This window comes from Panthera uncia (genome assembly GCF_023721935.1).
Source record: "Panthera uncia isolate 11264 chromosome A3 unlocalized genomic scaffold, Puncia_PCG_1.0 HiC_scaffold_11, whole genome shotgun sequence".
NCBI classification, from domain to species: Eukaryota; Metazoa; Chordata; class Mammalia; order Carnivora; family Felidae; genus Panthera; species Panthera uncia.
The window spans coordinates 59,470,853-59,495,172 of NW_026057578.1; the positions used below are offsets into that span (position 1 = coordinate 59,470,853).

The 24,320-nt window shown below is 35.6% G+C and overlaps 1 protein-coding gene across 7 annotated transcripts in view; it reads left to right on the forward strand.

The window, feature by feature from the left end:
• TSGA10 (testis specific 10) overlaps positions 1 to 24,320 on the forward strand; it is a 159,670-nt gene that overhangs the window by 9,486 nt on the left and 125,864 nt on the right. For 4 of the 7 annotated variants that reach the window (XM_049651370.1, XM_049651369.1, XM_049651368.1 and 1 more), the window contains exons 3-9: positions 7,788 to 8,003; positions 16,345 to 16,410; positions 17,413 to 17,580; positions 17,986 to 18,141; positions 22,443 to 22,613; positions 22,697 to 22,774; positions 24,032 to 24,183. In XM_049651370.1, the coding sequence (XP_049507327.1) occupies positions 7,788 to 8,003; positions 16,345 to 16,410; positions 17,413 to 17,580; positions 17,986 to 18,141; positions 22,443 to 22,613; positions 22,697 to 22,774; positions 24,032 to 24,183 (1,007 nt within the window). Of the gene's footprint in view, positions 1 to 1,233; positions 1,317 to 7,787; positions 8,004 to 16,344; positions 16,411 to 17,412; positions 17,581 to 17,985; positions 18,142 to 22,442; positions 22,614 to 22,696; positions 22,775 to 24,031; positions 24,184 to 24,320 lie in introns of those variants that run through there. The other 3 variants (XM_049651374.1, XM_049651373.1, XM_049651372.1) reach the window with 3 other exon arrangements.

Genomic DNA, 24,320 nt, shown 5'->3' on the forward strand with positions numbered 1-24,320 from the left:
CTGTTACAATACCATTGACTATCCCCATGACTTATTCATTCCATAACTGGAAACCTATATATCCCCCACTCCCCTTCACTCATTTTTCCATTCCCTCCCCCACCATTTTGTTCTTTGTATTTATAGGTTTGTTTCTAATGCAGACTACTCTTAGACAATACCTGCCCACTCAAATACCACGAAAAACACTCTATAGCCCCACTCCTGCCAGCAAAGGTTGAGTTAAGAGCCTAGACTTCCACTTTTGCCATGCTGTAACAAGGAGTCCTGGTCATGCCTCATGCCCCAGTCCCCAACCCTCCATCGCACCAGCGTGCTATCAAAGAGGAATGCTGGCTGGGGAGCCAAGACTTTAGTGCCCACCAGGCAGTAAGTGCATCCTCCAACCCCATAAAGTCAGCAAAGACCGTGTGGGGCACCTAGATATCCACCCTCACTCAGAGTAAGAAGTGTCCCCTTTTTGCTAAGGTGGTGTCAGAGGAGACGTAATGCAGAGTCAGGACTTTTGCCACCTCTTAGCATTAACCAGTTCACTCACCCGCAGTGGTGGTGGAGGACACATGGGAACAGTAACAAGTTGCCTCTGTTCTTCCTCACTGTGGTGGTATCAGCAGGGGCCTGCCTGGTGGGGACCCTGAACTCCCATCCCTGCCTAGAGTAACAAGGAGAGTGCCCTCTCCAGGTGTCAAGAGAGGCCTAGTAGAGAAATTGGACTTCACCTAAACCTAGCAGTAAGAAGGTAGTGTCCCACCTTTTTAGCTAGAACTAAAATACCAGGAAGTGTGACAGGAAGCCTACCATAACACAAGAGCAGATCTCAATGAAAAAAATCACTTCTTGGAGTGCCTGGGTGGCTCAGTTGGGTAAGCATCTGACTCTTGATTTAGGTTCACATCATGACCTCACAGTTTGTGAGTTCAAGCCTTGCATGGGGCTCTTTGCTGACAGTGCAGAAACTGCTTGGAATTCTCTGTCTCTCTCCCCCTCTGTCTTTGCCCCTACCTCACTTGTGCTCTCTCTCTCTCAAAATAAATAAATAAATTTTAAAAATATTAAAAAAAATTACCTTTTATCTCAAGAATCAGGAATATCTCAACCTCAGTGAGAAAAGACAACCAAGAGATGCCAACACAAAGATGAATTAGATACTACAATTATCTCACACAGATATTAAATCAGTTGTCATATAAATGCTCCAACAGGAATTCTGAGCATGTTTGAAATAAATAAAAAATAGAAAATCTCATCTAAGAAATAAAGGATATAAAGAAGAACCAAGTGGAAATTTTGGAATCAACCAAGATATTCTTCAAAAGGTGAATAGATAAGCAAATTGTGGTATATCTGTACAATGGAATATTAGTCGTTGATAAAAAGAAATGAGCTATCAAGCCACAAAAAGCCATGAAGGAACCTTGAAAGCAAATTTCTAGGTGAAGAAAGCCAACTGAAAAGGTTACATACTTTTATGATTCCAACTATATGACCTGAAAAAGACAAAACATAGAGACATTAGAAAGATCACTGGTTGCCGGGGATTTGGTGGAAAGGAGAGTCGGAGGGGTAAATGGAGGACATGTATTTTTCAAGTAGTGAAACTATTCTATATGATATAGTAATGGTAGGTACATGTTATTATGCATTTGTCAAAACCCATAGAATCTACAACCCAAAGAGTAAATCCTAATATAAACTTTGACTTTAATTAAATGTGTCAATGTTGTCATTAATTGTAACAAATGTACTGTACAAATACAAGATTTAAATAAGGTGGGAAACTGTGTGTGGAGTGGGGAGAAGGGGTATATGGGAACTCTGTACTTCCTGATCAATTTTTCTGTAAACCTAAAACTGCTCTAAAGAAAAAAATAAAGTCTATTAAAAAATGCATAGGAGAAGTTATATCTAAATCATGCATTTGATACGGATTAATAATTGAGAATATACAAAGAACTCTACAACAATAAAAAAAAAAACAATTCAAAAGTGAGCAAAGGACCTGAATAGTCATTTTTGAATAGACATTTTTCCAAAGACCTACAAATGGCAAGAAAGCACATGAGGGGCACCTGGGTGACTCTGTTGGTTGAACGTCTGACTTTGGCTTAGGTCATGATCTCACGGTTCGTGAGTTCGAGCCCCGCATCGGGCTTGCTGCTGTCACCACAGAGCCTGCTTTGGATCCAGAGACTGATCATGTTCATGGATTGGAAGCCTAAACATAATAAAAATGTCAGTTTTCTCCAAATTGATATACGGGTTTAGTGCAATTCCCATCAAAACCCCAGCAAAAACAGCTTTGAAAAAGAATAATAAAGTGGAAAGAGTCATTCTCTTTTGGTTTCAAAACTTTGCATATATCTACAGTAATTAAGACTGTATGGTGGGGGGGATAGACACAGATCAATGATACAGAATAGTGAATCCAGAAATAGCCTTATGCAAGTACAGCCAAAAGGTTTTTGACAGAAGTGCAAGTGCAGTTTGATGGAAGAAAGATAATCTTTTCAATAAAAGATGCTGGAACAATTGGATATCTTTTAGGGAAGAAAATGAACCTAAGCCTAAACTTCACACCATATGTAAAAATTAATTCAAAATGGATCATAGATTTAAATGTAAAACACAAAACTATGAAACTTTTATAGGGTAACAGAAAACCTTCAGGGCTTTGGGCTTGGTGAAGAGTTCTTAGTGTGACACCAAAAGCGTGATTCATAAAAGAAAAATTGATACTCAGACTTCACCAAAATTTAAATACTTTACTTTGTGAAAGACCCTGTTAACAGGATGAAAAAAAACGATAACCCATACTTCTTTTTAAAAAAAATTTTTTTAATGTTTATTTTTGAGAGAGCGAGAGACAGCACAAGTAGGGGAGGGGCAGAGAGAGAGAGAGAGAGAGAGAGAGAGAGAGAGACGCAGAATCTGAAGCAGGCTTCAGGCTCTGAGCTGTCAGCACAGAGCCTGGTGCAGGGCTCAAACCCACAAACCGCGAGATCATGACCTGAGCCGAAGTCGGACGCTTAACTGACTGAACCATCCAGGTGCCCCTACAAACCATATTTCTGCCAGAAGAATCATATGTAGGGTACATGAAGAATTCTTTTTTTTTTTTTTTTTTAAATTTTTTTTCAACGTTTTTTATTTATTTTTGGGACAGAGAGAGACAGAGCATGAACAGGGGAGGGGCAGAGAGAGAGGGAGACACAGAATCGGAAACAGGCTCCAGGCTCCAAGCCATCAGCCCAGAGCCTGACGCGGGGCTCGAACTCACAGACCGCGAGATCGTGACCTGGCTGAAGTCGGACGCTTAACCGACTGCGCCACCCAGGCGCCCCAAGAATTCTTAAAACTCAGCAGTAAAAAGCAACAATTCAATTAGAAAATGAGCAAAAGACATGAAGAGGTATTTCACGGAAGGATATATGTTGAGCACATGAAAATGTTCAACCTTTCCAAACATCAGGGAAATGCAAATTAAGTCCAAGATAAAATAACAATGCACACCTATAAGAACAGTTAAAAATAGTGACAATACCCAATGCTAGCAAGGATGAGGAGAAACCAGATAGTTCTGGGTATTCCACAGACATGAAAACTTATGTCCACTCAAAAACTTGTATATGACGGTTCATAGCAGCATTGTTTGTCAAAGACTGGAAACAATTACAATTTCCCTTAATAGGTAAGTGACTAAGCAAACTGGTAATCTATACCATGAAATATTACTCAGCAACAAAAAAGATTGAACTATTGGTCCATATAACTTGGATAGATCTCAACGACATTGTGTTGTGTGAAAAAGCTAATGACGAGAGATCACATACTATGATCTTTATCACATGATTTTATTTATATAACATTCCTGAAAAGAGAATTATAGAGATTAGTGGTTGCTAAGAGTTAAGGATGGGCAGGGTAGTGGATGTGACTGTAAAGGGGTGTCAGTAGGGCAATCTGTGGTGATGGAATAATTCTGTATCTTATTGAGATGCTGACTACAGCAGTCTATACATGGGATAAAATGGAATAGAAAACAATATGCACATATCATATCAATGTCAAATCTCTGAGTGTGATATTGTGCTATAATTGTTTAAGATGTAACTATTGGGGAAAGTGGGTCAAGGGTATAGGAGACCTCTCTGTACTCTTTACAACTTCCTGTGAATCTTTACTTATTTCAAAATAAATAGTTAAAAAAATTTTTTTAATGTTTATTTACTTTTGAGAGAGAGACAGCATGAGTGGGGGAGGGGCAGAGAGAGAGAGAGAGAGAGACACACACACACACACAATCTGAAGCAGGCTCCAGGCTCTGAGCTATTAGCCCAGAGCCAGATGCAGGGCTCAAGCCCATGAGCTGTGAGACCATGACCTGAGCTAAAGTCGGACACGTAACTGACTGAGCCACCCAGGTGCCCCCCAAAAGTTTTTTTTAAGTTATTTTTTGATTACCTGTTATCAACCAGAAATTTTACTTGAACTTTTGTACCTGACTACACCCTACAAATTGTAGGTATTCTCTCCGTTTAGCAGATGAAAGTTAAGAGGCTTCCATTTATTTTTTCTGAAGTCAGATGTTATCTCTTAGGATCAAGAAAATACGGTAAATTGCCCAGGGTTAAGTAACTGGTAAAGAACTACAACAGGATTTGAACCTGTCTGCCTAATTGCAAAGCCTACATCCTTTCTCCTACTTGAAACTATCTCTTCTAAAGTACTTGTGTCTTAGAATTGAGTGAAAGTAGGGCTTGATGTTAAAGGTGAGAGGAATGAGTGTTTATTTATTTATAATGTATTTGTTTTTATTTAAAGATAATTTGAGCATTATATGCTAGATATATAATAAATGATAAATGAGAGGTGTGTTGATACAGAAGTTGGAGACAATCACTTAAAATTGTTTTTTAATGTTTATTTAAGGAGGGGGGAAGGGGCAAAGAGGGAGACACAGAAGCTGAGGCAAGCTCCAGGCTCTGAGCTGTCAGCACAGAGCCTGACTCGAGGCTCGAACCACAAACCACGAGATCGTGACTTGAGCCAAAATCAGACACTTTAACTGACTGAGCCACCCAGGCTTCCCTAGAATAGAGACTATCACTTTAAAGTTGCTTAGAATTTAGTGGGACAGGGAGGTAAACACATAATATACATTATAAAATACTAAGATTAAACTGTGTAAGAGGCTTTATGGATCACAGAAGGAGAAGCATTTAACCTGGGATAGTGGAAGGTTAGCAAACATTTTTAGTGTGCTCTTATTGCTCAGAAATATGACACTGTAGAAGCCATGAACAAAGACAAAAATATATATAAATAGATAAATTGAAGTTTATCTGTTTGTTTATCCCACATCCTATGGGTTTTTTGTTTTTTTTTAAATTTTATTTTGAGAGAGAGAGGGGAGGGGAGGGGAAGACAGAGAATCCCAAGCAGGCTCCTCACTGATAGTGCAAAGCCTGACTAGGGGCCTGAACCCACAAACTGTGTGATAATGACCTGAGCTGAAATCAAGAGTCAGACGCTTAACCAACTGAGCCACCCAGGCACCCCCCACATCCTATAGTTTAAAAAATGATACAAGTAATGAAAATAGCTTAGGTAATAAGAACAGGGGAAAATAAACTTAGTGAAAGCATGAGACAGGAATAGCAAACAGGAGATCATTGTACACAGGTTCTGTGCTAGTTACTAGAGATGGGTTGCAGATTGTTTTAAAAATTCCTTGAGACAAGGGCAAAAAGGAAATTTTAGTTAAATAATTCACTGTCCCGAGGATAAGAACAAACCAGGTATCCAAGAGAAGCATGTTTTCCTGAAATTGAAACATGAGCCAAGTTTTCTTTGAGAATTCTTATAAAGAGGGTTGTAGGACATAATATATAACATCTTCAATAACTTAGTAAAGTTTTTAAAATGAGTCTAGCATCCTGGAACTTAGATACATAGGGTTGGTGGAAAGTTAAACTGGAGAGGTCAGTAGGGTTGGCATCGCAACATTTTTTAAATCTTACTCTTAGTGTGATAAAGCACCATAAGGTTACAGGAGTTAACTCCAATTTGCACTTTCAAGGAATTTTTAGCTGTATATGGTAAAACGCCAAAAGAGAAGAAAGTAGGAGGTATTGCTGAAATTCAGGCCAGTTGTGATAAAAGACTCAACTAAGGAAATAAGTGCATATACAGTTTCTGTTTTTGGTTTTTCTTTTTTTTTTTAATTTTTCAAAATTTTTCTTGTTTCCTGGATTTGATAATTTAAATTCTTTACTTCTATTTTTTAAAATTATTTATTTTTAAATTTACATCCAAGTTAGTTAGCATATAGTGCAACAATGATTTCAGGAGTATATAAATTCTTTACCTCTAAATCTCTCAAGTTAGCATGGCTTACAAAATGCCAAAGGAAGAGTTGAATTTATTGTGCTTCTTGGTATGTATTTATTGGGTATAATAAATGTCTTGGTAATATATTTAGCTAAATACAATTCATGACCTTTAGGGTATTTATATAGTGACAAATTATAGATAAAGTTTGTATTTGTATTTTTATTTTTTTAAAAATTTCTTAATGTTTTTATTTATTTTTGAGACAGAGAGAGACAGAGCATGAGCAAGGGAGGGGCAGAGAGAGAGGGAAACACAGAATCTGAAGCAGGCTCCAGGCTCTGAGCTGTCAGCACAGAGCCTGACGCGATGCTCGAGCTCACAGACTGTGAGATCATGACCTGAGCTGGTCAGACACTTAACTGACTGAGCCACCCAGGCGCCCCAAGTTTGTATTTTTAAAGAAAACTTTGTTGCTTCTGATGGTTTGAAAAGAGTGATATCTATAGTTATTTGAAATGGGCAAGGTTGGAAGTTAGAACTAAGGATACCACTGGATGAGGGATTTAGCAATTTTTGATGCTCCTCAAAGACTGAGTCTGTTTTTCCTTCTGTCTTTTTACATTTTTTATAGGTACCAACATGGTGCCATGAATATAATAGGTGCTCAGTAAATGTTTAAGTACACAGTGAGAGAAATGGAAAAGGACCTTTGTGCCATCCTTAATAGATATTTGTTATAGTACTTAACATATTCTTTTTGTGTTTTTTCAAGTAAACAAATTCCGAGAGGGCAGGTACCTAACCTATTTTTGTATCTATGGGATTTAACATAGTTCCTGATATATAATCATGTTCAATGGGTCTAATATATATTTCTTCCTTTAAAGGCATTTGGATACCTTCGTGATAGAAAAGGCCATTTTCTTCATCCGTTGGTTTAATAGTGGGCTGGGAAGGAAAGCTGTGGTCCTCCACGTTAGTTAGCAAATACTTGACCGATTTGGTATTTAGCTTAGTCAAGTAAGTTATTAATATGTTCAAAAGAACCTCTTTTGAAGAGTTAACGTATTTTGGTAACAATAATTAGAAATATAATTGATGATATGAGTTATTAAAATTAAATAATTTCAAGAGTGTGGTTTCTTTTATACAGATATAAATATTTGGCCAGTCTTCTAATAGTTTGGTTAAGAAATCAATAGTAATTAGGTTTTTTATTAACTATAAATTATCTTGTAAGATGTAGCTATAAACCTTTAAATTTTCATTTAATATATTTTTTCAGATAGGTATTATATTTACATGCTACAAAATTCAGAAAATGAAAAAAATATGTATAGCTAAGTCTCTTTCCAGGGAAACAAACCTCCCTTCCTGATTCCATTCACCTAGTTGTTCTCCTTGGAAGCAAAGGAAATATTTTAATATAATTATTTTCTTTCTCATTACAACAGGTTGAAGATCTCAAACAGACAAATCATGGCTTGGAAGAATATGTTAGGAAACTCTTGGATAGTAAGGAGGTGGTAAGCAGTCAAATAGACGATTTAACCAGCCACAATGAGCATCTTTGTAAAGAATTGATTAAAATTGACCAACTAGCAGAGCAACTAGAAAAAGAAAAAAATTTTGTGGTGGATACCGCTGACAAAGAACTTGAAGAAGCAAAGGTATTACATTTACCATTGATAGGATTTTTTATTGAGTTACAATTGACATGTATAGCATTATATTAGTTATAGGTATATGACAAAATGATTCACTATTTGTACATATTGTGCAATAATCACTGCAATAATTCTAGTTAGCATCTAACTACTGATCAGGATTTTAATTCCTCTTTAAACATCATATAATTATTAGATGCAGTGTGGAAAAAGTGACATTCTCATTTATATCATTTGAAAGTTTTTTCGATTTGACATTACATTTAAATGTCTATTCTAAGGATTAAATTGTATTGCACACTTTATTTCTTTTAAAAATTCTTGCTCAAAAAATTTCCTAAGTAATTGTAGTCATGGTAAAAACTTCAGGCAATAGGAATGTTCCTTTTTTTTTTTTTTTTTAGTGTTTATTTTTATTTTGAAAGAGACAGAACAAGTGGGGGAGGAGCAGAGAGAGAGGGAGAGAGAGAATCCCAAGCAGGCTCTGCACTGTCAGCACAGAGCCCTATGCAGGGCTTAATCTCATGAACCCTGAGATCATGATCTGAGCTGAAATCATGAGTCAGATGCTCAACTGATTTAGCCACCCAGGTGCCCCAGGAACGTTCTGTATATAGGACAGTGCTCTCCCTTCCTAATCCTTCTCTCTTCTGTAGAGAGATCTCCCAGCAAATAGATGATGCATATATTTCCATCCTTTTTTTTCCTGTCTGTTTTCACACACACGATTTATTTCACATTTTAAAGCATTTTTTAAGTCAAAGTTTTAAATGTCTGTGTGATAAAATTCATCAATTTTTACTGACTTCTGAGTTTTGATTCTTTTATTTTTTGGAAGTTCTCCCCCTTTTAAAAAATTTGAATAGACTGTATTTTAGAGCGATTTTGGGTTTATAACATAATTAAGCAGAAGGTACAGAGATTTCCCATATACCTCCTATCCCTATGTATGAACACCTTCCCTATTATCAACACTACCAATCAAAGTGGTACACTTGTTAAAATTGATGAACATACATTGACTCATCATTATCACCTAGAGTCCATAGTTTACATTCGGGTTTACACTTGGTGTTGTACATTCTAAGAGTTTGCACAAATGTAGGATGACATGTATCTACCATTATAGTATCATGCAGAGTAATGTCTAGCCTAAAAATCCTCTCTTCTCCACCTAGTTTTGATCCCTGTTTAGGAAGATCTTACCTCAAGAACTACAAGAATGTTTTCTATGGTTTCTTTTAATACTTCTTAAATAATTTTTTAAAGTTTTAATCCTTCCAAGGGCGCCTGGGTGGCTCATTCAGTTAAGCGTCTGACTTCAGCTCTCACGTTCTGTGTTTGAGCCCCACCATCAGGCTCTCTGCTGTCAGTGTAGACCCTGCTTCAGATCCTCTGTCTCCATCTCTCTCTGCCTCTCACCTACTCATGCATGCTCGCTCGTGCGCTCTCTCTCTCTCTCTCTCTCAAAAATAAATATTAAAAAAATAAAGTTTTTTGGGGTGCCTGAATGGCACAGTCGGTTAAGCATCTGAGTCTTGGTCTCTGCTCAGGTCATGATCTCACAGTTAGTGAATTCAAGTCCCATATTGGGCTCTGGGCTGACAGTGTGGAGCCTGCTTGGGATTCTCCCCTCTCACCCTCTTTCTACCCCTCCCACTTTCTCTGTCTCTCTCTAAATAAATAAACTTTAATAAAAAAATAAATAAATAAAGTTTTAATCCTTCTGGAATTTTTATTCTGGTATGAGGTAGGGTTGGATACTCCTTTCTTTAGTCACTGATTTGAAATGGCATTTTAATAGCTATTAAATTTTCATGTGCATGGATATGTTTCTGGACTCTTTTATTTCATGGATTCATTTGCTATTTTCTGTGCCACTACTGTATTATTTTAATTAGTGTAGCTTTATAATATTTTGATAAACATTTTATTTCTTTTTTTTTAAATATGAAATTTATTGTCAAATTGGTTTCCATACAACACCCAGTGCTCATCCCAAAAGGTGCCCTCAATACCCATCACCCAGTCTCCCCTCCCTCCCACCCCCCATCAACCCCCCGTTTGTTTTTTGTTTTTAAGAGTCTCTTATGCTTTGGCTCCCTCCCTCCCTCTCTAACTTCTTTTTTTTTTTTTTCTTCCCCTCCCCCATGGACTTCTGTTAAGTTTCTCAGGATCCACATAAGAGTGAAAACATATGGTATCTGTCTTTCTCTGCCTGACTTATTTCACTTAGCATAACACTCTCCAGTTCCATCCGCGTTGCTATAAAAGGCCATATTTCATTCTTATTGCCACGTAGTATTCCATTGTGTATATAAACCACAATTTCTTTATCCATTCATCAGTTGATGGACATTTAGGCTCTTTCCATAATTTGGCTATTGTTGAAAATGCTGCTATAAACATTGGGGTACAAGTGCCCCTATGCATCAGCACTCCTGTATCCCTTGGGTAAATTCCTAGCAGTGCTATTGCTGGGTCATAGGGTAGGTCTATTTTTAATTTTTTGAGGAACCTCCACACTGTTTTCCAGAGTGGCTGCACTAGTTTGCATTCCCACCAACAGTGCAAGAGGGTTCCCAAACATTTTATTTCTTGACTGAGTTTAGTACCCTGCAATGAAATTTAGAAACTAGGAATGTAAACACAATTCTAAAAATGAAGACAGTTTCATTTATCATTGCTGCCTAATGGCTTATAAGCATGATATAGTGTATTTGAAAGCCAAAAGCAACCTATTGAGTTTTTAAAGGTGTGAATGTGCTCCATTGTCTTGGTTTTATTAATCACCACATTACTAATTGTTTGTAACAAGGTAGTTTCCTAAAGTTCATTGTTGTTCCATGTTCTTTTTTTTTTTTTAATTCAAAATTTTTTTCTTAGTGTGTATTTACTTTTGAGAGAGAGAGAGAGAGGGAGAGAGACAGAGCCTAAGCAGGGGAGGTCAGAGAGAGAGGGAGACACAGAATCAGAAGAAGGCTCCAGGCTCTGAGCTGTCAGCACAGAGCCCGACGCGGGGCTCGAACTACAAACTGTGAGAACATGACCTGAGCCAAAGTTGGACACTTAACCGACTGAGCCACCCAGGTGCCCTGAGGCAGGGGGGGGATTATTAAGCAGACTCCACTCCTAGCATGGAGCCCAACTTGGGGCTTGATCTCACGAACTGGGAGATCATGACCTGAGCCTAAATCAAGAGTTGGATGCTTAACTGACTGAGCCACCCAGGTGCCCCTGTTCCGTGTTATTTCTTAAGCATCCTTTTAATGTACTCTTGGTAGCGCATAATAAAGCATTATATGTTACTCTTGGTAGCATATGATAAAGCACTTAAATGATCAGGCTGAGAACCTAAGTGTTATTATAGGTATTATCTATTATAGTAATTTGAAATATAAGAGCCCAGTGAATAAACTCTAAGGTAGTATTTGTTTTTTTATGCAGTAATTTTGCTTATTAAAATGGTGTAAAGGATAAGTAAGCTTGAATTAATGAAAAATCTGAGTAATTGAATATTGAAACATATGAAGTTTCTTACTTTAACGTAAGGACACAGTCTTCTTTAACAGTTACCTGGAAGAGGTCCTTAGGAGAACTACTTGAGAGAGTAGATAAGAATGACGTTTTAACTTATGAATTAATCTTGTAATGGTTGCTACTAAAGTATTTGAGGGACATTTAAAAATAGCTTGAATATTTTAAACATTTCTCAATAAACTCTTGTTTGTATTGTTTCTTTAAGAATAGTTATCCTTCAATCACAGTTTATGATAAATTAAGTTCAGTCTTAATAATAAAAATTACCAAATTAAAGAACACTAGATTAATGTTTTATTTTCTTCCTTGTTTTCTTCTTCACATTAAAAATTAACTGCATCGCTTCCCAGTCTGGGAGGCCTCGTTGGCCAAATTCCCTTTAAGAGAGTGCCCGGTTTAGAAGTCATCAATTTTAAAGGATTGTTAGTGTCTGTGTTAGAGAGTGAGTACTCTGTCAGGGTGATCCTCTGCTATCAAACCGGAAATTTTAATGAGTGGGAAACATCTAAAATAAGAGCTAGGATTTACCTAAAACTGAAAATATTAAACCTACAGATGGAAATTCTGCCTGGTTCAGAAAAGAGTGTTTCTAGGAAATAGATATTCATATATTGATGTGGAACATTTGGTATGTCTAAGAATTGGAAAGCTAGAGTAGAGATAGCATTGCTGATGCAGGAAAGACATTGGATAGTAAATACAGAGAGAGAAAAGTAGAAATAGGTCCTTTGGGTTGTTTAAATGTGTTGAAATGAAATCATCAACCTGAATAAGTGAATGTTACAGGTAGAATGGGGATAAGAAAGATGCACAACCAGTGTTGGGGATGTGAACACCAATGCATGTTGCCATCATCCTTAAATCAGAGGATGTGCAGTCTCAGTATTCAGTTACTGGGGAGAGAATCCTTGTCTGATTTGTGGGATGAGGATTGAAGCAAGAGAATTTCTAATTTGAGCTGAGAAAGAATGTTTATGTTCCTGCACTATTTGCAGTAGCGAGGTAGAGTCAGGTTAAATCTGTTTATCTAGAATGGAGATGTATAGTATTAAATTTATTTACTTGGAAGAGTTTACTTTTAGTCATATTTTTAAAGGTCAACAGAATAACTTCTTCCATCATTTATTACATTAAAATGTTTTGAGTATTTACTCTTTTATTATTTATCATGTAACAAATTACCCCTCAACCTTAACGTCCTCAGATGAGAAACATGTGTATATCATAGATCCAATTATAGCATAGGTGGGTAGTTCTATTTCATGGTTTCTCAGAAAATTGTAATCAAGGTGATGGCCAGGCTGTAATCATGACGTGACTGGTAGTGGAGGATTTGCTTTTTTTTTTTTAAATGTTTATTTATTTTTTGAGAGAGAGCATGTGTGGGGGGAGGAGCAGAGAAAGAGAGGAGAGAGAGAATCCCAAGCAGGCTCTGTGCTGTCAGTGCAGAGCCTGACTCCAGGCTCTATGAGATGCATGACTTGACCTGTAATCAAGAGTTGGACACTTCACTGACTGAGCCACTCAGGCACCTCAGAGGATTTGCTTTTAAGAAAACTTACTCAGATGACTGTTGGCTTTTGGGGGGAAACCTCACTTCCTTGACAGGTGCACCTCTCCCTAAGGTTGTGTGATGTATTTATGTCAGCTGACTTCTCTCTGAGCCAGTCATCCAAGAGAGACAGAAAGGAGGAATCTGCAATGCCTATTATGAGCTAATCTCAAAGGTTACATACCATCACATCCTGTTCATTAGAAATGAGTTACTAAGTATAATTAGGGGGGGAAGAAATTAAGCTCCATGTTTTGAAGGAAGGAATATCAAAATTTGTAGACATATTTTAAAACCACCCCAATTACATGTCTCCTTTTATCTTCTCATCTTGAGGTTTTTTTAAATCATTTATATCTTAATAATACAGTGTTTCCCAGCTAATTGAACATAATTTTTTGAAATAAGCAGAATTGCAATTTTACCACTACTAGTTCCTTCACACAATTTATATTTTAATTAACCTAAGGGTTATTATTGGACTGGAACTTTGGTAGCTCTTGTCATTATTGTTACATTTATGTTTGATTCAATCAATCAAAAATATTTCACGATTGACCATGTGGAAGATGAAGTGTAAAGGCTATTAAGTTCTTTGTCCCTTCCCTGCATGCTTAGTTCTCCTCTTCCTCCCATGCTTTATTTTTCTCCACAGCATTGTCCAGCTACTTTCCCCTATCTACACTCTACTCCAGCCACACTAGCCTCCTTACTATTCCTTGGAATTTGGCAGACATTCTTTTGCTTTAGGACATTTGCTATAGTCGTATCTTCTGCCTGAAATGTTCTTCTAGATTTTTATATGGTTGACCCCCTTTCTCTTTGCTCACAGGTCACTTTTCAATGAGGACTTATCTGCTAACCCTATTAAAATTCCAAACTATTCCTTCATAAAACTCCCAGTATCCTTAACTCTGCTCTTTTTTCCCCCTACATTACTGCATAATTTATTTGTTAGGTTTATGTTTTATTGTCTACTCAGCTAGAATGTAAGGTTGGCCCAAAGACAGGGATCTTTGTCTATTTTTTTTAACGTTTTTGTCTGAAGTGCCTAGAACAGATGTGAATGCTCATGTATTGTTTGAATAACACAGTAGCTATCTATTTACATATTTATTTTTACATATTTTATTTTTCTCTTTTCAACTAGAATGTAAGTTCCATGAGGGCAGAGGTTTTTGTCTATTTTATTCCTTACTGTCCCCAGCATATAACACATTGTCAGGCACATAGTAGGTCCTCATTAATCAATTGTCAAATAAATGAAAACACTGGGTTAGCATCTTTTCTCTTGGGCCAGTTATAATTTTGTTTTTATTTTTAAGTAATCTCTACACCCAATGTGGGCTCAAACTTAAAACCCCAAGATCAAGAGTCACATGTTCTATCAACTGAGTCAGCTGGGTACCCCTAAATTAATTTTTCAGAGTGGAATCAGCATTATGTTTTTTATGTCTATAAAAGTAATATATGCTGCTTATAGAAATTTCAGTCCATATAGAAGAGTATAATGAAGAAAATAACATTTACTGGAATCACACCTTGCTATGATTAGACATAATCTTCAGTTTAAATATTACTGGTTTGCTCCATCTGTATCTAGGTTATGTGTATATAAATTTTCTTTTTACAGCAAACAAAATTTTTGGCTCTATGAGTTTTTATAGTTAATTTAATATGGACACCTTTATATGTAATATAGATCCATTTCTTTTTGGTGTCTACATAATAGTATAAATTAAAGCATTGAAAATTGTCTATCCAAAACTATATAAACTTATCCAAACTGTACATGAATTTTGTTTCATACCATAACAACCCTTAATATTTCATAAATTACAAAAATATGATTGCCAGAGAAATCTTAGAAAAGAACTTGGGCCTAAAGAACAAATGAGGAGCAATAATTACAGAAAAGTCAAATTTAAAATAAAACAGGAAACAGTTTAGAATAATGAGGGAGAGGTTTATGAATTGAGAAATAAATTTGTTAAACTAATAAACTAATTTATAGCATATAGATTACAGCAAATGGATCTTTGAATAAAAACACAGTCACTGTCCTCCAGAAACCTACAATCTAGTCATATACTCAATATATGACTATAGATGACTATACTGTAAGACTGGGTATGTTCAATGTCCTAAAACTGATACCAAAAGTGTTTTATAGGTTTGATTGAACTAACCTATTAGAAGAGTTCAGAAGAGAAAGCAATCACTTATGACTTTAGTGATATCGGAAAACTTTTATCCTACTAATTCTTTTATCTCTTCCCTATTTTCATCTTCAGAATTATAAGTAGTATTAATATTTTGTTGTGGTTTATAGAGAGTAATTTGGTAAAATATAACCAATTAATATTTCATACCAAACTGGTAATATAAAAGAACTGCTATATTTCATGCTATGTTCTTTTACCATCTAAAGGTAGGTGAACAGAAAGGGGTAGATTATCTTTTATTTTGTAAAATATTCATTACATGTTTTTATTTTTAAGTGGCTTCCTTTTTAAAAAATTAAAGAAAATTTTTTTTGGTCATGGTTAGTGTACTCTTTAATCCCCATCCTCTTTTTCACCCATCCCCACTCACTTCCCCTCTGCTAACCATCAGTTTGTTTTCTGTGGTTAAGAGTCTGTTTCTTGGTTTGTCTCTCTTTCTTTTTTTTCCCTTTGTTCATTTGTTTTGTTTCTTAAATTCCACATACAAGCGAGATCATGTGGTATTTATCTTTCTCTGACTTACTTCACTTAGCATTATACACTCTAGCTCCATCCATGTTGTTGCAAATGGGAAGACTTCATTTTTTATGGCTGAATAATATTCTAGTGTGTGTGTGTGTGTGTGTGTGTGTGTGTGTGTGTGTGTGTACATTACATCTTCTTTATCCATTCATCTATTGACGGACAATCTGGTTGCTTTCATCACTTGGCTATTGCAGGTAATGCTGCAAGAAATGGTACATGTATCCCTTCGAATTAGTGTTTTTGTATTTTTTGGGTAAATACCCAGTAGTGCGATTATTGGATTGTAAGGTAGTTCTATTTTTAATTTTTTTGGGAACTTCCATCTGTTTGCCACAGTGGCTACACCAGTTTGCATTCCCAGCAACAGTGCAAGAGGGTTTCTTTTGCTCCACATTCGTACAACGCCTGTTATTACAAGTGGCTTCCCTTTTTGATGTTCTCTTTTTAGCTAAATCTGTTCAAATATTTTAAATTTAAATAACAATTTTTTCTGTCTTTTCAGATTGAACTCATTTGCCAGCAAAATAATATAATAGTATTGGAAGATACAATAAAAAGGCTTAGATCTGTAAGTGCATTTTTCATAAATGTGTGTTGAGGAATCATTTGTATTAGTAAGACTACAAACAAATGGTACATGTGTTTTAGCTCTCATGTATTTTGTGAACAATAAAAAATATCTGTTTTCTAAAATTAGTACTCTGCTTGATGCACAGGGGCATTTCCCATTGTAAAAGTATCAGTGTTCTCGCTCCATTTCATCATTGCACCTTTCTTTCCTAGAGGTGGAGAGAACTTTTGGTTGGTTCTATTAGTGCCCTTAGCTTTACATGATTTAAAATGATGACTGTGAGTAATTTGATTCTCAAAATATAAGATGCATTTGTTTACACATTAGCTTATTCCCGTTAGTAATAAATATTAAGTCAAATATTAAAACTTAATTCTGAGTAATATGTTTTCTTTACCTAACAATGCAAAGTGAAACTGCTCTGTTTAGATAGTTTGTCATCATTTGAAATATTTAAAACACTCTCTCTGAAAGTATATCTGTAATTTTCTCCCAATAAAGTATTAGTACAATAAAGATTATGAAAAACAAACAAAAGCTTCTAAACACATTAAAGTGAGTGGGAATGTACTTGAAAGTGCCTACAAATATACCATATATAGCATTCATTTAATTTATTCATTTATTGAAAAATTATTGAACATAGATGGTGTGAACAGATGCTTTAATGTTAGCATACAAGTTTTCTCAGCAAATTAATTCAATTTCTAGGACTTGTAATTAGATCTGTGGATATTTCTGGCCTTTCCAAAATTTCTTTACCATTTTTCTTAAAATTATTGACTAAATTTAGGGGTACTTTCGGTTAAACAAAAATATAGTAAATTCAGAAATGCTGGAAAAAGAAGGTATCTAACTGCTTTTTAAAGAATATTGATGAATTATCTTTAAAATACCAAATTTATTATTTTTAAGGATCCTGTTTATTCAACTTGCATTTAGAAAATAATGCTATAGTTTTGCTTGAAATAATGACCTAATTTTTTCCTCCTTGGCAAGATAATTTTAGAGACTGAAAAAGCACAAAATAAATCTCCTTCTAGACTTGATTCCTTTGTCAAGACTTTAGAAGCAGACAGAGATTATTACAAGAGTGAAGCTCAAAATTTGAGAAAGATGATCAGAAGTAGATCTAAAAGTCCAAGACGCCCGTCTCCATCTTCTCGGGTAGGTTTTGGTAATTTGTAAGTATTTTGGAGTTCATTGTTTGAACACTGATTTTTATTCTTTGATTTACCTAATATGGAAATAATTTATTTTGATTTGGTATGAATTGGTGTATCAAAAAATTGGGAGAGACAGCAGTCTCTTTGATAGCACAGTGGACCAGTGAAATTGGTTCTTTATCCCCAGTGTTAGTAGGGGTTGGGAAGTAATCAGATAAATATGGACCAATTTGGGATGAAGCTGTTTAAAAGAGAAGTGATTTTTTTAAACTTTTTTTTTTCATCATTTCCTTTCATTATATAGTCATTTTTGCTTGAGTAGAGATCATGTACTGCTCTTAGTGGCACCATTTCCTTAAAAGCACATGTCAAGAAGAATTTCAAATTTCTTGTATAATAATTGCAGGGTACAAACTGTGATGTAGAGCTTTTGAAGACAACAAGAGACCGTGAAGAACTTAAATGCATGCTGGAAAAATATGAGCGTCATTTGGCAGAAATTCAGGGTAATGTCAAGGTTCTTACATCTGAGAGAGACAAGACCTTTCTTCTTTATGAACAGGTAAACTTATTTATAAAGAAAATACCTAAGTAAAAATATTCAGTTCTAAATATATGTAATTCTTTAAGTTCTATAAGAATGCTTAAATCTGCCAAATTGATCAACTAACATTTGGGAATTACCTTCGTTCTTAAGATATTCTTAATGAAACGTAATATATTTCCAATACAATAAGTGTATGTGTACATACACACACACGCACACACATTATTCCCATATCCAAAAAAGATCATATATATGCATAGAAATAGTCTGATTTTGGGCATGGGAAATGAGAAATGTGTTAAATGATAGGGGATGGTGAGTTCAAGGTAAAAAGATTTTGATTTTAGGGTTAGAAAACGCTAACATCACTAGATGTACTGTCAGTCACTTTAGGAGCTGACATATAATTTGCTTAATTTAGGAGAGTAAGATCAGTTTGTAGTTTATCTCTATTTGTAGCTTAAAGTTATATACATATAGTCCTTATTAATCACATAGCTTATTTACTCAACAAATATTAAACCCCATAAATCACCAACATAATTTTATTTTAAGAATAAAATCAATAAAATATTAAAATAAATAAATAAAATTTTATCTTAATAAAACAAATTTTAAATTTAAATTTAAGTAAATAAATTTTAAATAAAAATACATTTTATTAAGAATTACTGCTTGCCACTCTAAGAGAGAAAAAAATGATAAAATACGAACATTGTTTTCTATGTTTGCAATTTATCGGGGGAGATATATTGTCTTATATTTACTTTTTGTTACTTTAGCATAAGTAGTCTAGAAGGTATTGTAAGAAATAAAAGAAGTGGGTATTTCTTAGTTGTTGTGATCAAGGAAATCTTTGCTAGATGATATGGAATTTGAGTCCTGAAGGAAGAATGGAGTTCCTGTTATCTTGAAAGGGGTAAGAAGGAACATTCCAGACTAAAGGAATTGTGTGAGGCAAAGAACAAAGGCAGGAAAATGAGTAGATAAATGGATCAATTTAAGACTAATTTGTGCCATTGGAGTAAGAGGGAGCTAAGGCTTGAGAGATAAATTGGACTAGAGCAGGGGTCTGCAAACCTTTTCCGTAAAGGCCCAGAAAATAAATATCTTGGGCTCTGCAGGCCGTGCAATTTATCACCGCTATTGAACTGTGTTGTAGTATGAAAGTAGCTTTGGACAATCTACAAATTTTTGGCTGTGTTACAATATAACTTTTGCATATAACTATATACAGTATAACTTTTACTTTTGGATACAGAAATTTGAATATCATTATTTTCACTTATTATACATATTTTGAAATCTTCTTTTGCTTTTTTTTAATCATTAAAGAACATAAAAAACATTCTCAGCCCACAGACCTACAAAAACAGGAGGCGGGTTAGATTTGGCCTGTGAGCTTTACGTAGTTTGCCAACTTCTTGAGTACATGGTAGAAGCTCTTCAATGGGTCTTACACGGGGTTTATACTTTGCTTTATAAGCACTGGCAATCTGGTTATTTTTAGAGAAGAAATGACCAAAGCCACATTTTTACAATTTTAACCTGTTAACAATTTTATATTATTTTTTTTCATAATCTGTTATCTTTTTATATAACAATTTTTCTTTCAAGAGAATTGGAGGAAGGAGAAACTGTGGACTTTTTAGAAGGCTGTGAAAGCAGTCTGTTCATGAGGCATTAAGAACTAATCTGGCCAGTGGTGGTGGCGGGGATGGGAGGTGCCTGGGTAGCTTAGTTGGTTGAGCGGCCATCTCTTGGTTTCAGCTCAGGTTATGATCTCACAGTTCATGAGTTCAAGCCCTGTGTTGGGCTCTGTGCTGATAGTGCGGAGCCTGCTTGGGATTCTCTGTCTCTCTCTCTCTCTCTCTGCCCCTCCCTGCTCATGCTCTCTGTCTCTCTCAAAATAAATAAACCTAAACAAAGAAACACAAAGTAAGTTAGGGTGCTATCTGTTGAAATAAGGATAGAGACAGGTGTAAAAGACACTATAAAGGAAACCTTGAGAAGATTTGGTTTTAGCAAAAAGAGGGGATGAATGGAACTGACTGAAATTCTTTTTTGTTTTTTAATTTTTTTTTAACATGTATTATTTTTACTTTTGAGAGAGAGACACAGAGCGCAAGCAGGAAAGCGGTAGAGAGAGACACACACACACAGAATCTGAAGCAGGCTCTAGCCCCTGAGCTATCAGCACAGAGCCTGATGCGGAGCTTGAACTCACAAACTCTGAGATCATGACCTGAGCCAAGGTTGGACACTTAACTGACTGAGCCACCCAGGCGCCCCGAGGCTGAAATTGTTTTTTGAATGACTGAAGAACTGTGGTAGTAGAAAAAGAAATAGTAAAGCCATTGGTGACTTGAGGGAAAAAATGTGTTGGTTTCAGACAGATGGAGTAAGATGATGGTTGTACATTCAGAAAGTAATTGCATTCAGGCAGAAAGAAACGTGGGACTGGAGTGGGGAGAGAGGTAAGAGCTGAATATGTAGATGGGTAATTCATCTGCTTAGAGGTCAGTTTTGGGCCTTCAGAGTGGATGAGGTCTCTGAATGAGAAAGCTATAGAGGAACAGAGAAGTCAAGATGTTATGTTGGGACATTTTATTTAATTGGTAGAGGAGCTTTGAAAGAGATAAAGACAGAAAACTAAGGTAGAACAATATTAAGCCCAAAAGAGGAAAGAATCTCAAAGAGTGTGTTAAAGACAATGTCAAATGTTGCCAAATATCAAAAACAGGAGCTGAGGAAAGGCCATTTGGTGAGGTCATTAGATGAAATTCTGCAAAATGGTAGGTATAGGAGCCAGGTTACACTGGAATGGGAGAGTAGGTGCTGAAGAACAGGCAATGGGTACAGACCATGGTGCTTAAAAAAAATTATATGCCAATGCAAAAGAGATAACAGGATGGTAAGTGGGCAGCAAGATTTAGTGACAGTTTTTCGTGATATGGGAGCCTTGTGCCATGGCTGAAGGCAGGGGAGAAAGAGCTAGTGGAGAGGGTGCTATTCAAAGTGAGAGGAAATAATTATATAGTTGTGTCTTGAACAAGGCAGGGCTAAGGATGTCAACCCTCCTGCACAGTTGGAGATCTAAGTTTTGACTTCCCCAAAACTTAATTACTAATAATCTACTGTTGACCAGGAGCTTTACCAATAACACAAAATCAACTAACACATCTCTTATATATGTACATATATATATATATATGTATGTACATATTGTGTGTACATATATATACACATACATTTATGTACATGTATTGTGTATATATATACACACAATGTTATTAAGAAAATCATAAGGAGGAGAAAATACATTTATAGTACTATACTGTATTTATTGAAAAAAATCTGTGTATAAGTGGACCTTTGTATCAATTCAAACCCATGTTGTTCATGGGTTAACTGTAATTGAGTCAGGAGTATCTTAGAAGACATTTCAGGAGATGAGGTCCAGGATTCTGGTGAAGTCTTAGCTGTGGAAATTGGGAGGTAATACATCTTCCTCTGAGACTTGGAGACCAGCTGAATAGGTAGCAATCAAAATCAAGAGGAAGGAAGATTAGGGATTTGAGCAGCAAAGTAGGAGATGAAATTATCTTTAGGTGTGGAATAGGTTTGGGACCTGAGGGTGGTTGAACAAGTGTGTGAGAGTATGTCGGGTTGTTGGTAAGGATTGATGGGCCTTTCTTTCAGGGTAAAAGTAGCCAGAACATGGAAATGGCTTATATATTTTTGTAGAGAAAGACAGGAACACTAATATTTATTAAAATTGTATTCTACCTGGGAGTGCCTGGGTGGCTCACTCGGTTAAGCATCTGACTCTTGATTTTGGCTTAGGTCATGATCTCACAGTCAGGAGATCAAGTCCAGAGTCAGGCTCTTCTCTGGGTGTAGAGTCTTCTTGACAGGCTCCCTCTCTCTCTGCCCCTTCCCCTCAAAACAAAAACAAAAACAAAAACAAAAACAACTGTATTCTACCTGAATTTTGCGAATTCAAATTTATATCACAAAATGGATGTAGTAATACATATCTATTTCTTAGTAAAACATTCTGTCTTGCATTGACTGCCTCTAAATTAATTTTAAAAAATTTTTGGCAAAAATATTATAAACCAAACTTCTAATTATACATTCACTTGCATTTTTGGACATCATTTGAGTTTATTTGTATAAACTCATTAAAAAACATTATCCTGTTGTATGCATTTTTATATATGGTTTGTATTTTAACTGGCTGGATATAAGATAGCTATATTTATGTCTATTCCAAAGCTTTGTTAAATAGAAGTCTTGCATTTAAATAATAGGCACAGGAAGAAATTGCCCGACTTCGACGAGAAATGATGAAAAACTGTAAGTCTCCTAAATCAACAACAGCACATGCCATCCTCCGACGGGTGGAGACTGAAAGAGATGTGGCCTTCACTGATTTACGAAGAATGACCACAGAACGAGATAGCCTGAGGGAAAGGCTAAAGGTTTGGACGAATTTTATCTGTGTGACCATTTGTGAAACATAGTGCAGCAACATTGAAAACATTTTTTTTTTTTTTTTTAACAGATTGCCCAAGAGACAGCATTTAATGAGAAGGCTCACTTGGAACAAAGGATAGAGGAGCTGGAGTGTACAGTTCATAACGTAAAGAAACATCACTGTTGTGCTTTTGGCTATAAACTGTCAGTGGCTTCCCCCTTTCTCTTTTTTTCTATATTCAGAGAGGTTCTTTCATTTTTCTAAGACAATGTTTGTAGTCCTAAAATATTTAAGGTGGTATGTATGGTATAAATTATCACCTTCTCATTGTTTATTTTCTTCCAAAAAAATATGTAAGTAAAGTTTTTTGTGTTAGGTTGCAAAGTGTGTTCTTTAAAAAAAAAAAACAACAACCCATTAGGGATGCATTCTCAGGGATGTTAGCAACTTTCTCATCTCCTTATTTCATTAAAGATAACATTGCCAGATACAGAGAAACTGGCTTATTCTACCTAAAGAGTAGCTAAGGTAGAGAAAATTATTATGGAATGAAAATTAATGAGAATAATATATTTAAACAATTTATTTATTTATTTATTTATTTATTTATTTGCCAGGAAGTAGGTATTATTACCATCTCTATGTCACAGATAAGTAGAGAGGAATTTAGTACAGAAAGGAAAGATCATACAGCTGTTATGTGGCCAAGACAAGATTACTCCAGTTTCTTATGCCCTTGATTCGGATGCACTGTCTCCTGGGATTACATGTGTGGCTAAACAATGAATGGGCATCTATCTCCTAGTGATAACAAACTGGCTGCTCTTTCAGATTCAACAATTAGTGATTATAATTTGTGGCATGTACAGCTCCAACAAGAGAATAATATATTTAAACAATTTAAATGTGAAGCATCACTTTTTTAGTAGTCAAGGATTTGAGATGCTATGAATATATATTTGATATGACTATATAAACAATTAGGGGAAGTTGCTTTTCTGTTACCAGGTTTAATTGAATATATTTATAAATTTGTCAATGTTGTTATAAAGAGAAAGAAAAAGCATTACTCAGGAGAGGAAAACATTTTTTTTCATAATTCCACTTTATATGTCTATCTTATTAATGTTGAACAACAAATAAATCTTTTTGCAAATAAGATACATATGCTACATTCAAAATGAACCAGATTGAACATATAGATACATATACTGTGATAGGCATTATGCACAGGCCGTGCAGTGGCTTATTCTCGTTCCTGCTCCACAATACCTTGTCCATACAGCCTCCCACAATATTCAGGTCTCATCTGATCATCTCCTAGTGTAAATCTTGTCATATGCCAGTTTGTACAAAGAGAGGATGTCTCTTTAGGAAGATTTTGTTAGTGATGGCAGTAACCTTGTCATTCTACTTGTATAGCTTGATGATGAACGTATGGAGCAAATGTCAAACATGACTTTGATGAAGGAAACCATAACCACTGTGGAAAAAGAAATGAAATCACTAGCAAGGAAGGCAATGGATACAGAAAGTGAACTTGGAAGACAAAAGGCAGAGAATAATTCTTTGAGGTAAACTAAATTACCTTTAAACAAGTAGTTTAACTACTAGATCTGTTTTTATAGTGTATTTTATAATGATAATTAAGTTATTTGTTGACTTTAATTTCTGAGAGGATTATTATGAAGCAATTGTAGAAACCTCAGCA